This window comes from Ruditapes philippinarum, unplaced genomic scaffold, assembly GCF_026571515.1.
Source record: "Ruditapes philippinarum isolate M1 unplaced genomic scaffold, ASM2657151v2 ctg311_1_1_1_1, whole genome shotgun sequence".
NCBI lineage: Eukaryota > Metazoa > Mollusca > Bivalvia > Venerida > Veneridae > Ruditapes > Ruditapes philippinarum.
The window spans coordinates 180,353-197,086 of NW_026864451.1; the positions used below are offsets into that span (position 1 = coordinate 180,353).

Below are 16,734 nucleotides of genomic sequence, written 5' to 3' on the forward strand. Positions count from 1 at the left end.
TAATAAGCGATATTTTATTCCTGGCAAAAATATCTGTAATAAAGTAATAGCGCATACTCTGTCAGAGACTTTGTATATTAAACCTGATATTTGACATGAAACGTTGTTTTTTTCCTTTAAAAAGGGACGTTTGTTGTATTACAATTCGTTTTAAAAATTCCTGCCAGAGTATAATATTAGTTATAAAGATTGTTGGCATATTTTATGGCCCTATATAAACGGTTGTTTGTAAATATAACCCGAGCCGCTAGAGAAGATTTCTTCATGAATCGACAGTAGCCATGTATCTAAAACTATATAAACGCCACAATTATCCAATGAAAAGCAACGTTACAAACGTGCAGTATCATAAGACCATATAGAATCGGTTGTTTGCAATAAAACCCTCATGAAATGACACCAGCTATATATATTTATACAAGCAACCGTCTATATAGGACCATAAAACCGGTCAAAAATCCTTATAACTAATTACATAACAGCATAAACCTCCCACCAACTCATAAGTAAACAAGCTATTCAGCAACATATTTACAAACACTGTAATTGATTATGCAGACGACTTACCTGAAACTGAACATAGTGTCTCTCATGGTCTTTAGTCCATCAGCAGTGTTTGTACTGCCGTAGATATAAGGTATCTTGTCAACAGCGTCTAGAACTTCGGCTTTTGTTCTGTAACTATCCAAATGAAATTGTATTTCCACTTCAGTACTGTAGATCAAAGCACCAAATCGTACGCTGCCTGAAAATGCACACCTTGTATATGATTAAATCAATCAATATGTAAACGAAATAATTAGGTTTAAAATAATGGATAAAAATAATTTAACGTGGATAAGATGACTGTTAACAATAATTTTTTTTATATTGCTCTTGTCATATTTTTTGTGCAGAATATAGTGAGATGGTATTTTCTAAAATATAAACAATCTGGAAGCTGAAACAAGCGAATTTGGTATCCTAAAACTAAAGGCTCAAAGCATATTAACACATTTTTTGTGCTAAATTCAGAAAGAAATCAATGTAATTCTTGTCTTGTTTGAATAAGGTATGCATTTTAAAAGAAATCAAATTGGATGTATTATAGTGTGACATTCTTGTGCTATAGAGACATTTCTATGGTTATTTGATCAATAGAAACTACTCCTGGCTCAAACGTCTTATATCATCTACTTAAAGAAAACCCAAAACAAAACAAAAAAACAAAATCGTATCGCATACAAACTTTAGATTGACTTTTTTGAAATCTAGTTTTCGGTATCTGTGCAATATGTCATACAATTTTATAATCCACTTAAATCAAGATGTGAATAACCTTTTCTGTATTGATTCGTATCATCCAGCATTATTTTACATATTGTTCGTTTGTTTCTTTATTTATTTATATTTACGCTGATTTTATTGGCCATATATCGACCGATGATCAGACCAATAACACCTGGATTTCTAATCCGGAGCTCTCCCTATTGAGCTAACCAGGCGGACAACACATATCTTTGTTGAAATAATACGTTAATCATACCTGTGTCTACATCAGCAAATTCTACAATCGACTTCATGAATTCAAGCTGCTTCTTAAAGTTAGCCTCTGTCACACTAGTTGAAGCATCAACGACAAAGATAACATCGGTTTTGTCGAGGCCACATGGTTCTTCAGTTGTGGTAGGTTCTATGAAAAGATTAAAAAAATAATACAATTAACCTTTTCCTATTGTTAACTTAATTTGCTGAGTTCATATGAAAGATTATTCGAGCTTTGCCTTTGGAACATTCAATTAAAACTTTCAGGGATCTCAACATTCAAAACACAAACAATTTCGAATAACCGTCTTGCCACCATACTCTTTGCATATGCGACTTTTTTCTTTTCTCTTAAAAAGTTCCTATTAGGTCGTCTAGACAAGTCCCAACAGACAATTTGGCTCAGCCAACAGTCAGTGCCTCAAAGGTCTACCTAAATCTGCGTACCGGCACCCATTTCGTAAGTGGATTGAGGGAATCTTTTGAAGGGTTGCTATTTTCATATGGCTCTTTGAGTCGAGTGCTTTTGAGAAATCGTACACTACACTTTATATATCGAATAACCCTCGTATGCTTTAAAAGTCTTGTTTAAAATCAAATCCTAACCTGGTAATACTGTAAGTCTCATTTGATCTGTATCTTGATTTCCAGATTCGTCTGTAACCGTCAATTCAAATACGTAATCTCCGGGCATAGCATTGCGTATTCCCATATTGGCTCGGTCAGTGTCAAAGGTATTTATGGAACCATCACCAGACAACAGTTTCCAGTCATAAGTGACAATACCTACGTCATCAGAACTCTGATCTCCATATATAGACACAGTACCGGTTGGATATTGTACTGTCATATCTTCACCAGCATTAGCAATCGGAGGATCGTCTGCAATTTTATATCATTACAATTCAGATATGATCTGACATAGCTTTTTTTACCATATTTCATTTAAGTAAAGGTATATATGAAGTTGCAAGCCTCTCAAAGAAAGAGGTGTTTTTTTGTAATGATCGGAATACCTTTAACAGAAAATACTTTTCAAAGTTTAATGTAAACAAAACCAATAGCGATTCTATAATAATGTACTGTTGTACAATTATTTACAGGAACATAAATTCATTAAAAAAATCAAAATCATATGAATGTAAAATATCAGCAAATGCAGATTACATGAAAACTGCACTACTTGTAAAATCCTAATTTCGACTTTTTGTTTACATTTTCTCTTTTTACTATAATTGTTTATTTTTTACAATTCTAAGATTCATTAAGAGGCATGCACCTTCCTAATAATTTCGATACCTTATAAACAAAAGATTTTAAGTCTACCGAAAATAAATGATTTTAAGAAAAAGAAACAAAAATGACGACTATGCATTTAAAATATGTGACACAGGTAGTTATTGATACAATAAATTAAGTACACAAACAATTTGTAAGTGACATCAAACATATTTTATTAAGAGACACATAGTCATTAACATCTAAGGATGTTTAAAACATATGACAACATCAATTATTTTGTTATGTAGACAAAAAAGTACGATACATTTGAGTGAGCTACAGATAACGAGCGAGCAAATTAGTTTTTGTACATATAGGTTTTTAAAGGTATACAACATATTTGCATAGTGCATTTGAAAAGCCTTTTTGATATAAACGCAAGGGAGTTGTCTTCAACCAGGAAGGTTGAAAAGTGTCGGAGTCGGAAATGAAGACATAACTGGAAATGGGTAGGCCTCGTGCATATTTGTAAAATCGCACATGGTGATTAAGATTCCAACGCAATATTTTAAACAATTGTGCAATAACGTCGTTGCCTGAATTGCCCATTTTTATTACTTGACATTGTAGAAGTCTTTTTAATTGAGGATGAGGATAAAGATTTATAACAATATCTTAAAACAACTTGCCAATTACATTGAATATCGTTCATTTGATTTTGGATCACTTTAAAATATCGGAATCACAACCTACTTCAAATGGTTGTTCAAAGCAAAGTTATGTCACTTGAAAAACAAAGTTATGTCACTTGAAATCTGCGAAAAACTAGCTTTACATGATAATAGACATATATATATTTGCTAGCATTAAAGCGTTGTTTAGCTTTGCTGAAATAGTAAACTATAAGCTTGATAGAATATTTAAATGTTCCTGCGAATTCTATAATATGTCGGCAGTTGCTAGGAATCTACATAAAATGTATATGTGTAGCATGTTAAATAAATAAATAAATGTTCATGAGACCAAAGAACTCTCGACAGGGCCCTAAATGCCTTAAAAATTACCAACTCGAGAAGTGAAACTTTGAAAAATTCGAAAACAAAAACGTTTACTTAAACGAAACCTATCGATAAGTGAAACATTGTGAAGAATTCAAAAACGTTCACTACCCGATAAGCGAAACCTTGTGAAGAATTCCAAAACGATTATTAATCGGAAAGTGAAGCAGAAAACGTTTACTAATCGAAAAGTGAAACCTTGTGAATAATTCATAAACGTTTACAAATCGATAAGTGGACTCTTGGGAAGAATTCGAAAACGGTTTTCTTACCGATACGTGAAACCTTGGGAAGAATTAAAAACGTTTACTAACCGATAAGTAAAACCTTATGAAGAATTAGAAAACGTTTTGATAATTGAAAAGTGAAACCTTGTGAATAATTACAAAACGTTAACCTATCACCAGTAAAACTTTATGAAGAAGTAGAAAGCTTTTACAAATCGAAAACTCTGCTTTATGGAGAAAAAGTAAACGTTTACCAATATAAATATGAAACCCAAAGAAAACTCAGAAAGTATTTACTTAGAAAAGATGAAGAGAGGAAATTAAATGAAAGAAACGAAGGCTAGAGTTAAATTACGTTATAAATAGGTCTATTGCCACACGGACACTAAATTTCTAAGGGGTTATTGTATCCACTTGCGAAAAAATCTCAACAGATAAATTTAACCATTCATGTATATCGCGCTCTAATTCTCGTTTAAATCTTAGAAAAGTGGCCTATTCAAAATATAGTCTTTAACAGCCAGGTTATCTAATTTTAGTGCCAATATACATATATATGATTGCGTATATGTCATGTCAATTATAATACTGCATGTTTGTAACGTCGAGTTTTATTGGATAACCGTGGCATTAATTATATTTGTATAAATGGCTGCTGCAAACTTATGAAATAACAATTTATCGACATTGTGCAGTATTATAAATTTGTTACATAAAGACTTTTAACAGGTTATATTGCCGTTCGGGTAATATAACATTAAGTCCATTTAAACTGGGTCATATAGCCTGTAAAATTCTTTATAGCTTATAAAGTATGTCTATAAATAACATGGAGCTTAGAAGATTTGTTTTTCTTGCAGTTTACATAAAATGAAAAACATGGATATTATTCAGTCCAAACTGGTGGTTGCCAAGTTTATTTTTATCATTCTTCAAACATATTCACAAAATAAACTATAAGATGTATAAATTTCAGGGTTTAACTGTTATGTCAATCCAGAGTAACTTATCTTCGTTTAATCCGTTACAAGCCAATGCATCATCATGCCTGACAATGGCACCGCACTGCTTAATTTAAGTCATGACATTCAGAATATTAAAAAAAAAAGATGTGTAGCTCGACACTGAAACAAGGAAGCGTCCACTTTACAAATTTAAAGGCTTGAATAGAGACAAACAAAAAATATATAAAGAAAAACATATCTTCTAAGCAATCTTTTCTCGCTTTAAATCTACCTGGCAAAACGGTAACTTCAACATAATCGGTATCCTTTAACCGCTTGGCATCGGTTACGGTAAGACTGAACCGATAATTGCCAGGCTTCATATCAGTTAATCGCAGAACGGGAGACCTGTCACCCTTCATTTTGAGGGCAGACTTATCTCCCGATCGCATTCGCCATCTATACCGTACAATGCCAAGATCATCAGAGCTCCTGCTTCCGTCTAGTGTGACGTAATTTACGGGTAGTTTAATTGTGACGTCGTCACCAGCACGTGCGACAGGTGGAATATCGGCAGCTGTAGGTTAACATAAGCATTTTTGTAAGAAAGGCGTTTTCATATTTTGCCATGAACAAAACTTTGGTTGTTTTTCTCTCTAAACAATAAGAAAGATTAACAAATAAACACCAAGAATCATAAAAAAGGCCATTACCTTTTTTTCATTTGTATAAATATTGACAATGCACAAGGCATGAAACATTAATGAAAGTGAAACTAAGTGAACAAGATTTTGTTATATGGCAAAACAATTCTCAGTTTGAAAATATGCAAAATAAAACAAAAAGGTAAATCAAAGCAATAATACACTTTTAAAAAGCATGAAATTAAAATTACTATGTAAAATAAACATAAAGCCCACTGAAAGCTAAATCAGTTAGCGTTTATCGGTTGGTGAAGAAGCTGAAAGAAATGTCACCACGTGGAAATCAATTAAATTAATTAAAGTAAGCTGCATCAAGTAAAAGGCAAAGGACTATGCCTGTAGTATTTACATAAATAAATCTCAATGCTATTAAAACTCTTTCCTTTTTGATTGGTTACAATATCAAAATATATAGACAAATGCTATTTCAATTCTAAATATAAAAACATTACTTGTTAAATTTAGTAAAAAATTTAAAATGTGGCCTATATGTCTTAGCTCAGATTTAATTGGAAAACTAGAAGTATTTTAATAATTGTAATGATTAGATAAACACCATTGTAGCCCCCTACGCATGGTAAGTATTGTCTCAAAACAGTAATCAAGCATAAGCAGTATAATTATGGCGTGCATTACCAATAAAATAATTTTTAAGAGAAACTTGGTACAAATGCTTGATAAAATAAAAGTTTTTTTCTGTACTATAAGCTATAGGTAAAAGTATTAGCGTAATGTAAATTGAGGCAAATGTAAATAAAATCATGTGTAAAATAAAGTATTATGTAAATAAAGTGTTTTTTTTGTGTGATTAAAGGCATTATGAAAATACTTCAAATTTACATATAACATATGAAATTACTATCCTGTATTTAATCACTAACATCATCTATTTAATTAAAATCTCTATTTTTCTAAGGAATTGAATAGAGAAATATTATGAAACTTCAAATCTTTAAATTTAAACCGTAACAATAAAAGCCTTGATTAATAATCTGCTTAAGTTGAAATATTTTATATATGTAACATATACACTATTATATGATAACAATAGAATTTCAAAACACCTGTAACTGTTATCGTAACAGTATCGACATCTGTTTGTCCGAGCTCATCTGCGACGGTTAATTCAAATGTGTAGGTACCAGCATCAAGTCCACGCACTTTTGTTTCAGCATTATCAGTATTATCAAACCGGATTGATCTGCCATCCCCAGATTGAAGTCTCCAAGTATAATCAACAATTCGCACGTCATCTGTAGAACCGGTTCCATCTAGTTTTACTTCATTAGTTGGCAGTTTGATAGTAGCATCTTCACCGGCATCAGCAACAGGTGGGAAATCCCTCTCTAGAAATGATAACTTTCTGGTTATATTAAAGGTTAAATATGATGCAAATACTACAAAGATCAATTCGTGCGTGTAAGATAATTATATGTCGACTATATTTGTAAGGTATTAGCATAACGAATATGTGCAATGATTATATATTTCAGTTTTCCGTAATTTCTTTGTAAGTTAGGTTATATATGGTGGATTAATAACATATATTTGCGACGACTGTTTTAATTACAAAACATTTTTTTCATTATAAAGTTTATTTTAGTTCTAAACATACATTGCAGACATACAATTATGTTACAATTATTTTTTAATGATAGAGACATAAGATATTAAGAGAGTAATTGTAATATTACATGTATATACGAGAATAATTTGATCTTAAGAAAGTGTTTAAAACATGGAACATATACGTTTTTAGCATAAAATGAAACAGTAAAAATAAACCGGCCATTAAGTATTAGACCTTTGACGTTAATAACCAGATCATCTTTATCTGATTGGCCTTGTTCATCAAACACAGTCAGTGTTAATGTGTACCGGCCCGCTTCTAACCCTGCCACGGATGCCTCCATAGAATCTGCATCATTTAGCTTTACCGAGTCGTCATCAATAGACCATTCATAACGCACAATTCCTACATCATCTGATGACTTGAAACCACTAAAGGATGCCGTATCAACGGGTAACTGTATATCAATATCAGGACCAGCATTTGCAACCGGTGGATAATCTTGGGCTGTGAAAATGCACATGTCCAAAAGCAAACATATAAACTTGCAATAAACAAACGTGCCAAGGAGTGAAAATGCAGAGTGTGTACATACAGGAAGAATTTCAGACAAAACATTAAAAGCAGGTCAAAATAAGCATATTAATAAATCAATTTAATATTTTGATGTACGTTTCCTCGTATTTTTCTACTTTAAAATCAAAATATTGTAATAATATTGATTTCTGAACTTCAGCAAACACAGAAGTGGTTCAAATCTTATTTTGACTTGCTATTTCTTCGGCATAAGCAATTTACGTACCAGTCACCAAATATCGTATTGCAATACAAAATTCAGGTAATTATAAATTCCGTTAAACAGAAAATAATTATTGCTTGATTATATATAATAAAGCCTGCACCATGTTTTAGGAAAAAAGCATATAAATAATTAGAGCAATTTTGATTATCTTAGAGTGATTGATATGGGCTTTGAGCTCTTATTACAGTTTCTGCAATGTATCTGAAAAACGTTCATTTTAATGAAATGCAAAGATAAAAGAATGACCTTTAACGTTGATATTAACTTCATCTTCATCAAATTGACCTAATTCATCAAAGACAGTGAGTTTTAATGTATATGATCCAGCATCAAGACCCGATGCAGTTGGCGTGGCAGATGCCTCATCATCTAGCTGAATCGGGTCGCCGGAAACGACTTCCCATACATACGCAACGATGCTACGATCATCTGTGGACTTTTCACCACTCAATGTAACCTTATCTTTTGGTAGCTGCAATACGACGTCATCACCAGCATTTGCAACCGGTGGAAAATCTTGAGCTGTGAAAAAGTGCACGTTGCATACAAACAGCACATGGTTTTGTGTGTGACAAACATGCAAATATCATTCATTCATGACAAGTAAAAAAGCTTTGATAGGCAATGAATACTGCGTTCAAAATTGTTTTAAAATCACTGAAAGCTTTCATGACAAATATAATTGTCGTAATAAATGATGCTTGGATGTTGCTGTTATTCACCCACATCAGTTATTCAGAGACTATAAAAGTACATTTTTTAGTTCCGGGATATTAGTGTTTTCCCTCTTATATATAAATCTAGTCAGTGTCTATTTTGACAGTAAGTTGCATTTTGTTGCTAAATTACATCAATAGTTTCTTTTGTAATAAGTATTTTTAGCAATATAACAAAATATAATATTTTATGTTTTGATATTTCATTTCCGGATATGCAGATTTATTGATACGAGCCAAAATGTGTCATAGCATTCAAACAGTGCAAACAGTGTAGGAAAAACGAACGTGCATACTGACAATACATTTATATGCTGTAAGAACTCCTAATTAATAATTATAGCTAAATGGAAAAATTCAATAATTAACCTTTAACTATAACATCTACTTCATCAATATCAGATTGTCCGGGTTGATCATACACTGTAAGTTTAAAAGTGTATGGTCCTTCCTTAAGTCCGGTGACGGTTGGGTTGGCAGTGTCGTCGCCCTCAATTTCAAGTGTCTCGTCATTGCCATTGACGAGTTCCCATTGATAGCGTACTACTCCAATGTCATCGGTTGAAGCATCACCAGCTAACGTGACCTTGTTTATTGGTAACTGTATCTCAACATCATCGCCAGCATCAGCAGTTGGAGGGAAATCTTGAGCTGCACATTAACACACAATTTTGATATCAAGCAGGTGACAAACAAATTCATAGCAACAATCAAGCAAGTGTTGTGAAAGCTACAATGTGCTACAAGTGCTATGTATTATGACTTCGATGATCTTATTAAAAGATTAAAGCATATAATACGGTTTAATTCATATACATTTGTATTGAAGGGACACGGAACACGAAACTATGTTTAATACCCATCACCAGATAAACTAAGTGCAAAGCTAAATTGTGACAATTGTGCAAGTAAGAAACATATGAATACGTTTTAAAACAATCACCATATGATGTAAGTGCAAAGCAAAATTGTGACAAAACAATTGCAATAAACAAACATAGTGGTTTTTTAGTTAATAATAACCTTTAACATTAATTGATACTGTATCGTCGTCCATCTGACCGAGTCCGTCATAAACTGTAAGCTTCAATGTATAATCTCCTTCCTTTAAACCAGATAGTGTTGGCCTTGCCGTATCCATTCCTCTGGCGTTTACAGAGCTGCCATCCCCAGAAACAAATTCCCATTGATAACTCACAACCTCAATATCATCAGTAGAGCCAGCGCCATTAAGGTTTACTGTATCATCGGGTAATTGGATAAGAACATCTTCCCCAGCATCAGCAACGGGCGGAAAATCTTGAGCTGCATATTAACACACAGTTTTGATATCAAGCAGATGACATACAAATTCAAGGCAACAATATAATCAAGCAGAAAGTGTTGAAAAAAACTACAATGTGCTACAAGTGCTATGTTTGATGACTTCAATGACTTTATAAAATGATTAAAGCATATAATACGGTTTAATTCATATACATTTGTATTGTAATGCAAGAAACAACATTTCGATATCCCAAACTAGTTTAGAAATCGAGTGCAAGGAAGGAACACAAAACTATGTTTTATACCCACCACCATATGAATTAAGTGCAAAGCTAAATTGTGACAACTATACAAGTATGAAACATGTGAATACGTTTTAAAACCATCACCATATGATGTAAGTGCAAAGCAAAATTGTGACAAAACAATTACAATAAACAAACAAAGTGGTTATTTAGTAAATAATAACCTTTAACATTAATTGATACTGTATCGTAGTCCATCTGACCGAGTCCGTCATAAACTGTAAGCTTCAATGTATAATCTCCTTCCATTAAACCAGATAGTGTTGGCCTTGCCGTATCCATTCGTCTAGCGTTTACAGATCTGGTATCCCCAACAAATTCCCATTGATAACGCACAACCTCAATATCATCAGTAGAACCTGCTCCATTAAGGTTCACTGTATCATCTGGTAACTGGATGAGAACATCTTCACCAGCATCAGCAACGGGCGGAAAATCTTGAGCTAAATGCATACATAGGCTACATAAATACAAGTGAAGACTTGTGAAAGATATCACAAATTATGAGTGCAAAAGATCATCAGTTTGGTATAAGTACACGTAAACGATATATTAGTGAAGAAAAAGAAACACTATAAACACTTCTCTATCCCTTTTACTGTTAATGCTCAATTGTAATTTTCGCATATATCAGAAAGTCATGATTGAATGTTTAGATCATTAAGTTGTCTTAAGTCTACTTTAATATCAGTTTTGATAATAGCTAGACAATCACCTTATTAATACATATTAAACTCCCTAAATAAAGTGAAGGAAAATGTGCATAATTTTTGTGTCTTCTTTTTCATCGTATTTTTAAAGGTTCAAGCATAGAAACCCTAAACCAATATTAAACTATGCAGATAAAGAAATGAAAGATTAGCATATTTCATTGAAGTATTAATCGGAAATTTAGATTATTATAATTTTTATTGATATCAACTGTGATACAAATGTTGGCACATGAAGTGAGTTGTTTCCTACAAACAGAATATGTGCAAAACAATATTGCAGTACAACAGATATACACATGAAAACATGTCAACATTTAGCCATACTATTTTAATATGTAAAGACCTTTAACATTGATGGTTACAGTATCCTCGTCCATTTGACCTAGTTCGTCATAAACTGTTAGTTTTAGGTTATACACTCCTTCACTAAGACCAGAAAGTGTAGGGCTAGAACTATCCATTCCCTCGGCTGTAACAGAACTATCATCGCCGGAAGCAAACTCCCACGAATATCTTACAATTCTGATGTCATCGGAAGAACCATCACCGTTTAATGTGACTGTATCATCGGGTAATTGAATCTCAATATCATCTCCAGCATCAGCGGTAGGGGGAAAGTCTTGTTCTAATTGGATTGTACATTATTAACTTAAACAAATACAGAGTTACACAAAACAACATTTTGATGTGCAATGTCAGATATGTGATGGATAAAACAGGAAGTCGTATATGAATATATAGCCAAAAAGGAAACTATGAAAACATTTTGTATCATAATAATATAATGAATTATTCATCGCAATATCAAAATAATTTAATCATAATCATAGCCTTTGTTATGATACGACTTTCTTTTTATATCCAAAGAAGTAATAAAATTACGCCCACCACCACAGCAGTTTGATAAAAAGGCCAATACCTTAATGAAAATTGAAAATCTGAAAAGAATGCGTGCTTAATGCGTTTCATACAATGTACAACATTTTTAAAAACACTTTTGAAAATGACTGGACAAAGTGCATATCTTCAGCATGTGTACGAAAACGTTTCTGTATACAAGCAACATTTAAAAAATTGTACATAAATTCAAGACAATTACCACCACCAAAAAGCAATATATGCATCAGGTCTTCAGCTACCCAACAAACTCTGATTACATGAGTTACATTGATTTAATATCTTTAGCATAAATATTAAATATCATACACATGCTAAGTTTACCTTCAACAATAACTCTAACATCATCGTCATCGCTTTGGCCTTCAACATCAAATACAGTAAGTGTGAAAACATATTCGCCAGCTTCAAGGTTGGCAAGATTCAATATTGCACTCTCCTCGCCCAACATTGTCACACGACCACCGGACTTCTTTATCCATTGATACTGAGTGACCTCTACGTCATCAGTTGACCTAGTTCCATCAAGAATCACAGAGTCGACCGGAAGTTGAATACTGACGTCATTTCCGGCATCAGCTACTGGTGGCTCGTTTACTGAAAGAAAATGTTCAAAGATTTGATTTTTTTTTGCTTTTGGAAAAGCAAGATATCCTTTGATGAAACGTGTTCAAATTAATTGGTTACTTTATTGTTATCATGTGTGTGTCTTGTATGTTTTCAAACATATTGGACTGGAATTTCTTGTGTTTACACTTCACCTGTTTCAAATGGCATAATTCCAGCGTTTTGATTAAGGATTTGTATGTTTGGGTTGATTCAATTCGACTTGAAATGATAAATTCATAAACTACTATTAGATGAAAAAAGAACTAGATAAGTACATTGTATCTAACTAAACTGACCGACGTAAAAGAAACCCCCAAGACAGACAGATTATCCAGTAGGCACGCAAGATTCTTAAATGATTGAACATACTTTGAACCTGATCCTCATCAACTTAATATATGATTTTTACAAAATTTGACAACGAACGGAATGAAGGAAAATAGCCCTCGATAGCCCGCTTACCCCGGGATGTATAAGTACTTATGAAGATTTCTTTCATCAGTTAAAGAAATTCAGAAAGAAAAACACAAAAAAACGAACAAAAAATGGTAATTGAAGACTAAGTTATTATAAGCATACCACATTCTTCACCGCCTCCAAATATAGTTTCTACCAAATCTGTCAATTCGTCAAACTTCTGAACATTAAACATGTACTCATCCTTAGGTTCAGAAGCCATGCCTCTCAATTCCCTTGTATCCGTCAGTCCGATACCTGTACAAATAGTCAATTACAACTGTAATAAAAAATCGATGTAGCCTTATACCTATACAAATACCCAATTACAAACTTTCTAAAGGAAAACAGAAAAAATTACATTACATTCGTGAAATTACTTTTGAAAACTATGAAATAAAAACAAGAATATGCTCAAGATCCTTTGTAGTAACCACAGTTATTATATAAGTGAAATTTTATATATGGATCTAATCATGATTTTAAATCAATTTTCATTAAAACATATGCATTCATTTCTTACTGAAAAATTTAACTTAGACTTTATAGAAAATAAATTTCTCAATACCTCCCTTTATTAACATGCAATGTAAATTCGGTAATATCTTTACAAAAAATGCTTTTTTCGAACTTATAATATTGATAAATCTTCATTTTGGGCATTTTTTTATGAAATAAACTCATAAAAATTGAGTTTCAGCATCTTTCCCCCAATTTTTTTTGTATGGTATAGTAAAATATTGCTGATATACATAGATTAAAGCATTTCTTTGGTTATCAAATGGTAGCCTGCTATTACACTTCTTTTAATATTGATAATAAAATATTTACACATACCGATTGCATAAACAGTGATTCCTTTGCCAATAGCCCTTTCGGCCTCGGGAATAGTTCTACGGCTATTAATGTTTGATACACCATCAGTAATCATAAACGCTACATTTTCAACATCACTTCTATCGCCTCGTCTTTGGTCAAATAGTTTCTCGTGCATTACTTTCAAAGCATCAGCCGAGTTCGTGCTACCATAGATGTAGGGAATTTTATCAATAGCTGCTTTAATAGCATCGTTTGTTTTATACTCATCCAGATAAAATTGGATTTCAACTTCGGTACTGTAAATTAAACAACCAATTCTGACACTGCCACTATCTACATTAGCCTTATCGACGATGTCCTTTGCAAACTGTAGCATTTTGTTGAAGTTTGCTTGTGTTACACTTGTCGAAGCATCAAGAATGATCACTACATCAACTTTTGTTAACCCGCATGCTTAAATAGAAACAAAGAATATTTATATAAGCTTATTAAGTTCTGCTACATATTGAAGACACCTTTAAACTTATTTAATTCATTTTCAGATTTCAAGTTTGCTGCACTCACCAAGCATTTTGTCATAAAAAGTCATTTTCACAATGTGATGGAACTAAAAAAAAAGGAAAACATACGAAAATAGTCATATTTTTTATTTTTTCTTGTTTAATGAGTTAGGTAATTTTTCAAATTAAATAAGTAAATAAATGTTGTCATATCATTTGCGAAATATGTTCAATATTGGTTATGTTTATTGGTGTGTTACATGTAAATGTTTGCTTGTTAAAAATGCAATGGGATTTCATTTCAAGTATTAAATTTGTTGACAATGCCTAACTCTAAATACACGAGTTTCTTTTTAAAAATACATACTTATGCCACAAAAATATGTCCATACAATTGCAATTCAAACTTACTTTTTTCATCTGGTTTTGGGGCAATGGTAGCTGAAATAAATTAACACATTTTTAGTACAAGAAAGGGAAATTGTCTTCCATCTACCCGTTTACCATGATAATTATTTTGTTTTCATAGCTGCATGATCATAGCTGCATACACTATTTCAAGGGATGACATGGTCATCACTTTAAAACGTTTCTGAGGAAACGATGACATACTGTTTTAAAGAAAAAGGATTTTTTTATCATATCAATGAAAAGAAATGTTTTAGACTTAAAAAAAAAATATATATCTTTAAAAAAGGAGATAAAATCGACAAAAGAATTCAAATTCAGGTCTGCGTTTAAAGAAAGTCCCAAGTGTATCATAAGCCCTATAAAGTAAGACCAACTTTAACACTACTTTGAGACCATTTCAATTTTAGTTCCAGATACTTTAAACTTTAATTAGATTAATTTGCCAGAGAAAAGTTAATGTGTGTGTTCACAGCTTGACATAAAAGGAGTCATAACGTTGGAGTCATAAGAAATTTTCTTTGAAACGCAAAATTGTTTAAGTTTTGGTCTTAGTTTAGACTTGGGATTTTCTAGGAAATGCAACTCTGAATCTGAACGTGCAGACCACTAATAGGACTTAAATATATATATTTTCATGCTTTTATATCAGTGTTACAAAACAGGATCAGAAAATTAAATTGGTAAAATCTGAAACTTGAGCAATACTTTTCCTTGTATAATAGTAGCAGTAAAGCATGCTGAACAGAAAACCAATATAGAAGAGCAAAAGTTAGGGTACAATAGCAAACAACAATAAGCTTTATATTACAGATTCAACAATACAAATAACTATTAAAACAATGAATCATTCAGTTTCCGATTCAGCTAAACTACAGCTACAGCTAAACTATCTTATGAATTGAATTGGCATAAAGTTGATTTATATGATACGAATTCTAAATGGTTATCAATCATAAATATATTGCATCTTTGCTACACTTGTAATTATTATATTAAGGTTGTCATTTATAAATCAATGGCAATCTTACTTAGTTGTGAGCAGATTGTGGTTAAAAATTGCCAATGGCAATTCAATTTTACCGTTACTGTTAGCAAAGTTTTGTTCAGAATTATATGTCAATTCATGGCTTACTTATAGTGAGGATATTGTTATCTGTGACTGTGTGAAAATTGTGTTTATCAATTATAAATAAATCGTATTTTGTCATTGTGTGCAATTTGTGGTAGTTAATTATAAATCAATTGTCTCAATAGTGCACAAATTATGGTTATCAATTATAAAACAAAAATCGTATTTTGGTTGTAATCGTGTGCAATAAGTGGTAGATAATTATAAATCATTTGTCTTCTGACTGAATCTGTGAGCAAACTATGGTTATCATTTATAAATAAATAGTATACTGGTGGTTGTAATTGTGTAAAATCTGTAATAGTTGATTATAAATAATTGTCTTTTAACTGAAACTGTAATCAAAATGTGGTTATCAATTATACTATGTAAATAAATCGTAAACTGATTGTAATTTTAAACAATTTGTGGTTATCAATAGTAAATCAATGATATTCTTTTTTTGCGATTGCAAGCCTACAGTAATGATTCATCGCATAAAATGTGTTTTTTCTTTTGTTGCGATGCTAATAAGCTTTGTGTTATTCTACGTACTTCTTAATGCTTGATTTGAACAAGTTAAATTCTTTTTCGAAAACTAAAATGTATTATTCATTATTATAACTGTTATAAATAGTAATATGTTGCATGAGTGTTTCTTCATTAAATGAAATATTCATACAAATACAATGTTACTGTGGTTGTGATGCTGGTACCTAATCTTTTGATCACGACAGTAGCCACTTGGGATTCGCCTGAGCATTCTTTAGCAACCGCACCGTTCCTGGAGAAGCTGTCAAACAGTTTTACCAGTACTAGTTGCCTTCACTTTTGCAAAAAACTGAAAATTTCTGTACATGCCAGAGCAAAGGTAAAGTGCGAAT

General features: G+C 32.1%; 1 protein-coding gene across 29 annotated transcripts in view; it reads right to left on the reverse strand.

The window, feature by feature from the left end:
- LOC132725621 (uncharacterized) overlaps positions 1-16,734 on the reverse strand; it is a 164,567-nt gene that overhangs the window by 40,259 nt on the left and 107,574 nt on the right. For 21 of the 29 annotated variants that reach the window (XM_060710770.1, XM_060710773.1, XM_060710767.1 and 18 more), the window contains 15 exons: positions 14,743-14,772; positions 13,850-14,284; positions 13,136-13,270; positions 12,272-12,544; positions 11,394-11,675; positions 10,502-10,780; positions 9,790-10,071; positions 9,136-9,417; positions 8,297-8,572; positions 7,483-7,755; positions 6,743-7,024; positions 5,267-5,551; positions 2,131-2,406; positions 1,526-1,672; positions 568-745 (listed from right to left, as the gene is read on the reverse strand). In XM_060710770.1, coding sequence (XP_060566753.1) covers positions 568-745; positions 1,526-1,672; positions 2,131-2,406; positions 5,267-5,551; positions 6,743-7,024; positions 7,483-7,755; positions 8,297-8,572; positions 9,136-9,417; positions 9,790-10,071; positions 10,502-10,780; positions 11,394-11,675; positions 12,272-12,544; positions 13,136-13,270; positions 13,850-14,284; positions 14,743-14,772 — 3,715 coding nt within the window. The remainder of the gene's footprint in view (positions 1-567; positions 746-1,525; positions 1,673-2,130; positions 2,407-5,266; positions 5,552-6,742; positions 7,025-7,482; positions 7,756-8,296; positions 8,573-9,135; positions 9,418-9,789; positions 10,072-10,501; positions 10,781-11,393; positions 11,676-12,271; positions 12,545-13,135; positions 13,271-13,849; positions 14,285-14,742; positions 14,773-16,734) is intronic. The other 8 variants (XM_060710775.1, XM_060710776.1, XM_060710774.1 and 5 more) reach the window with 8 other exon arrangements.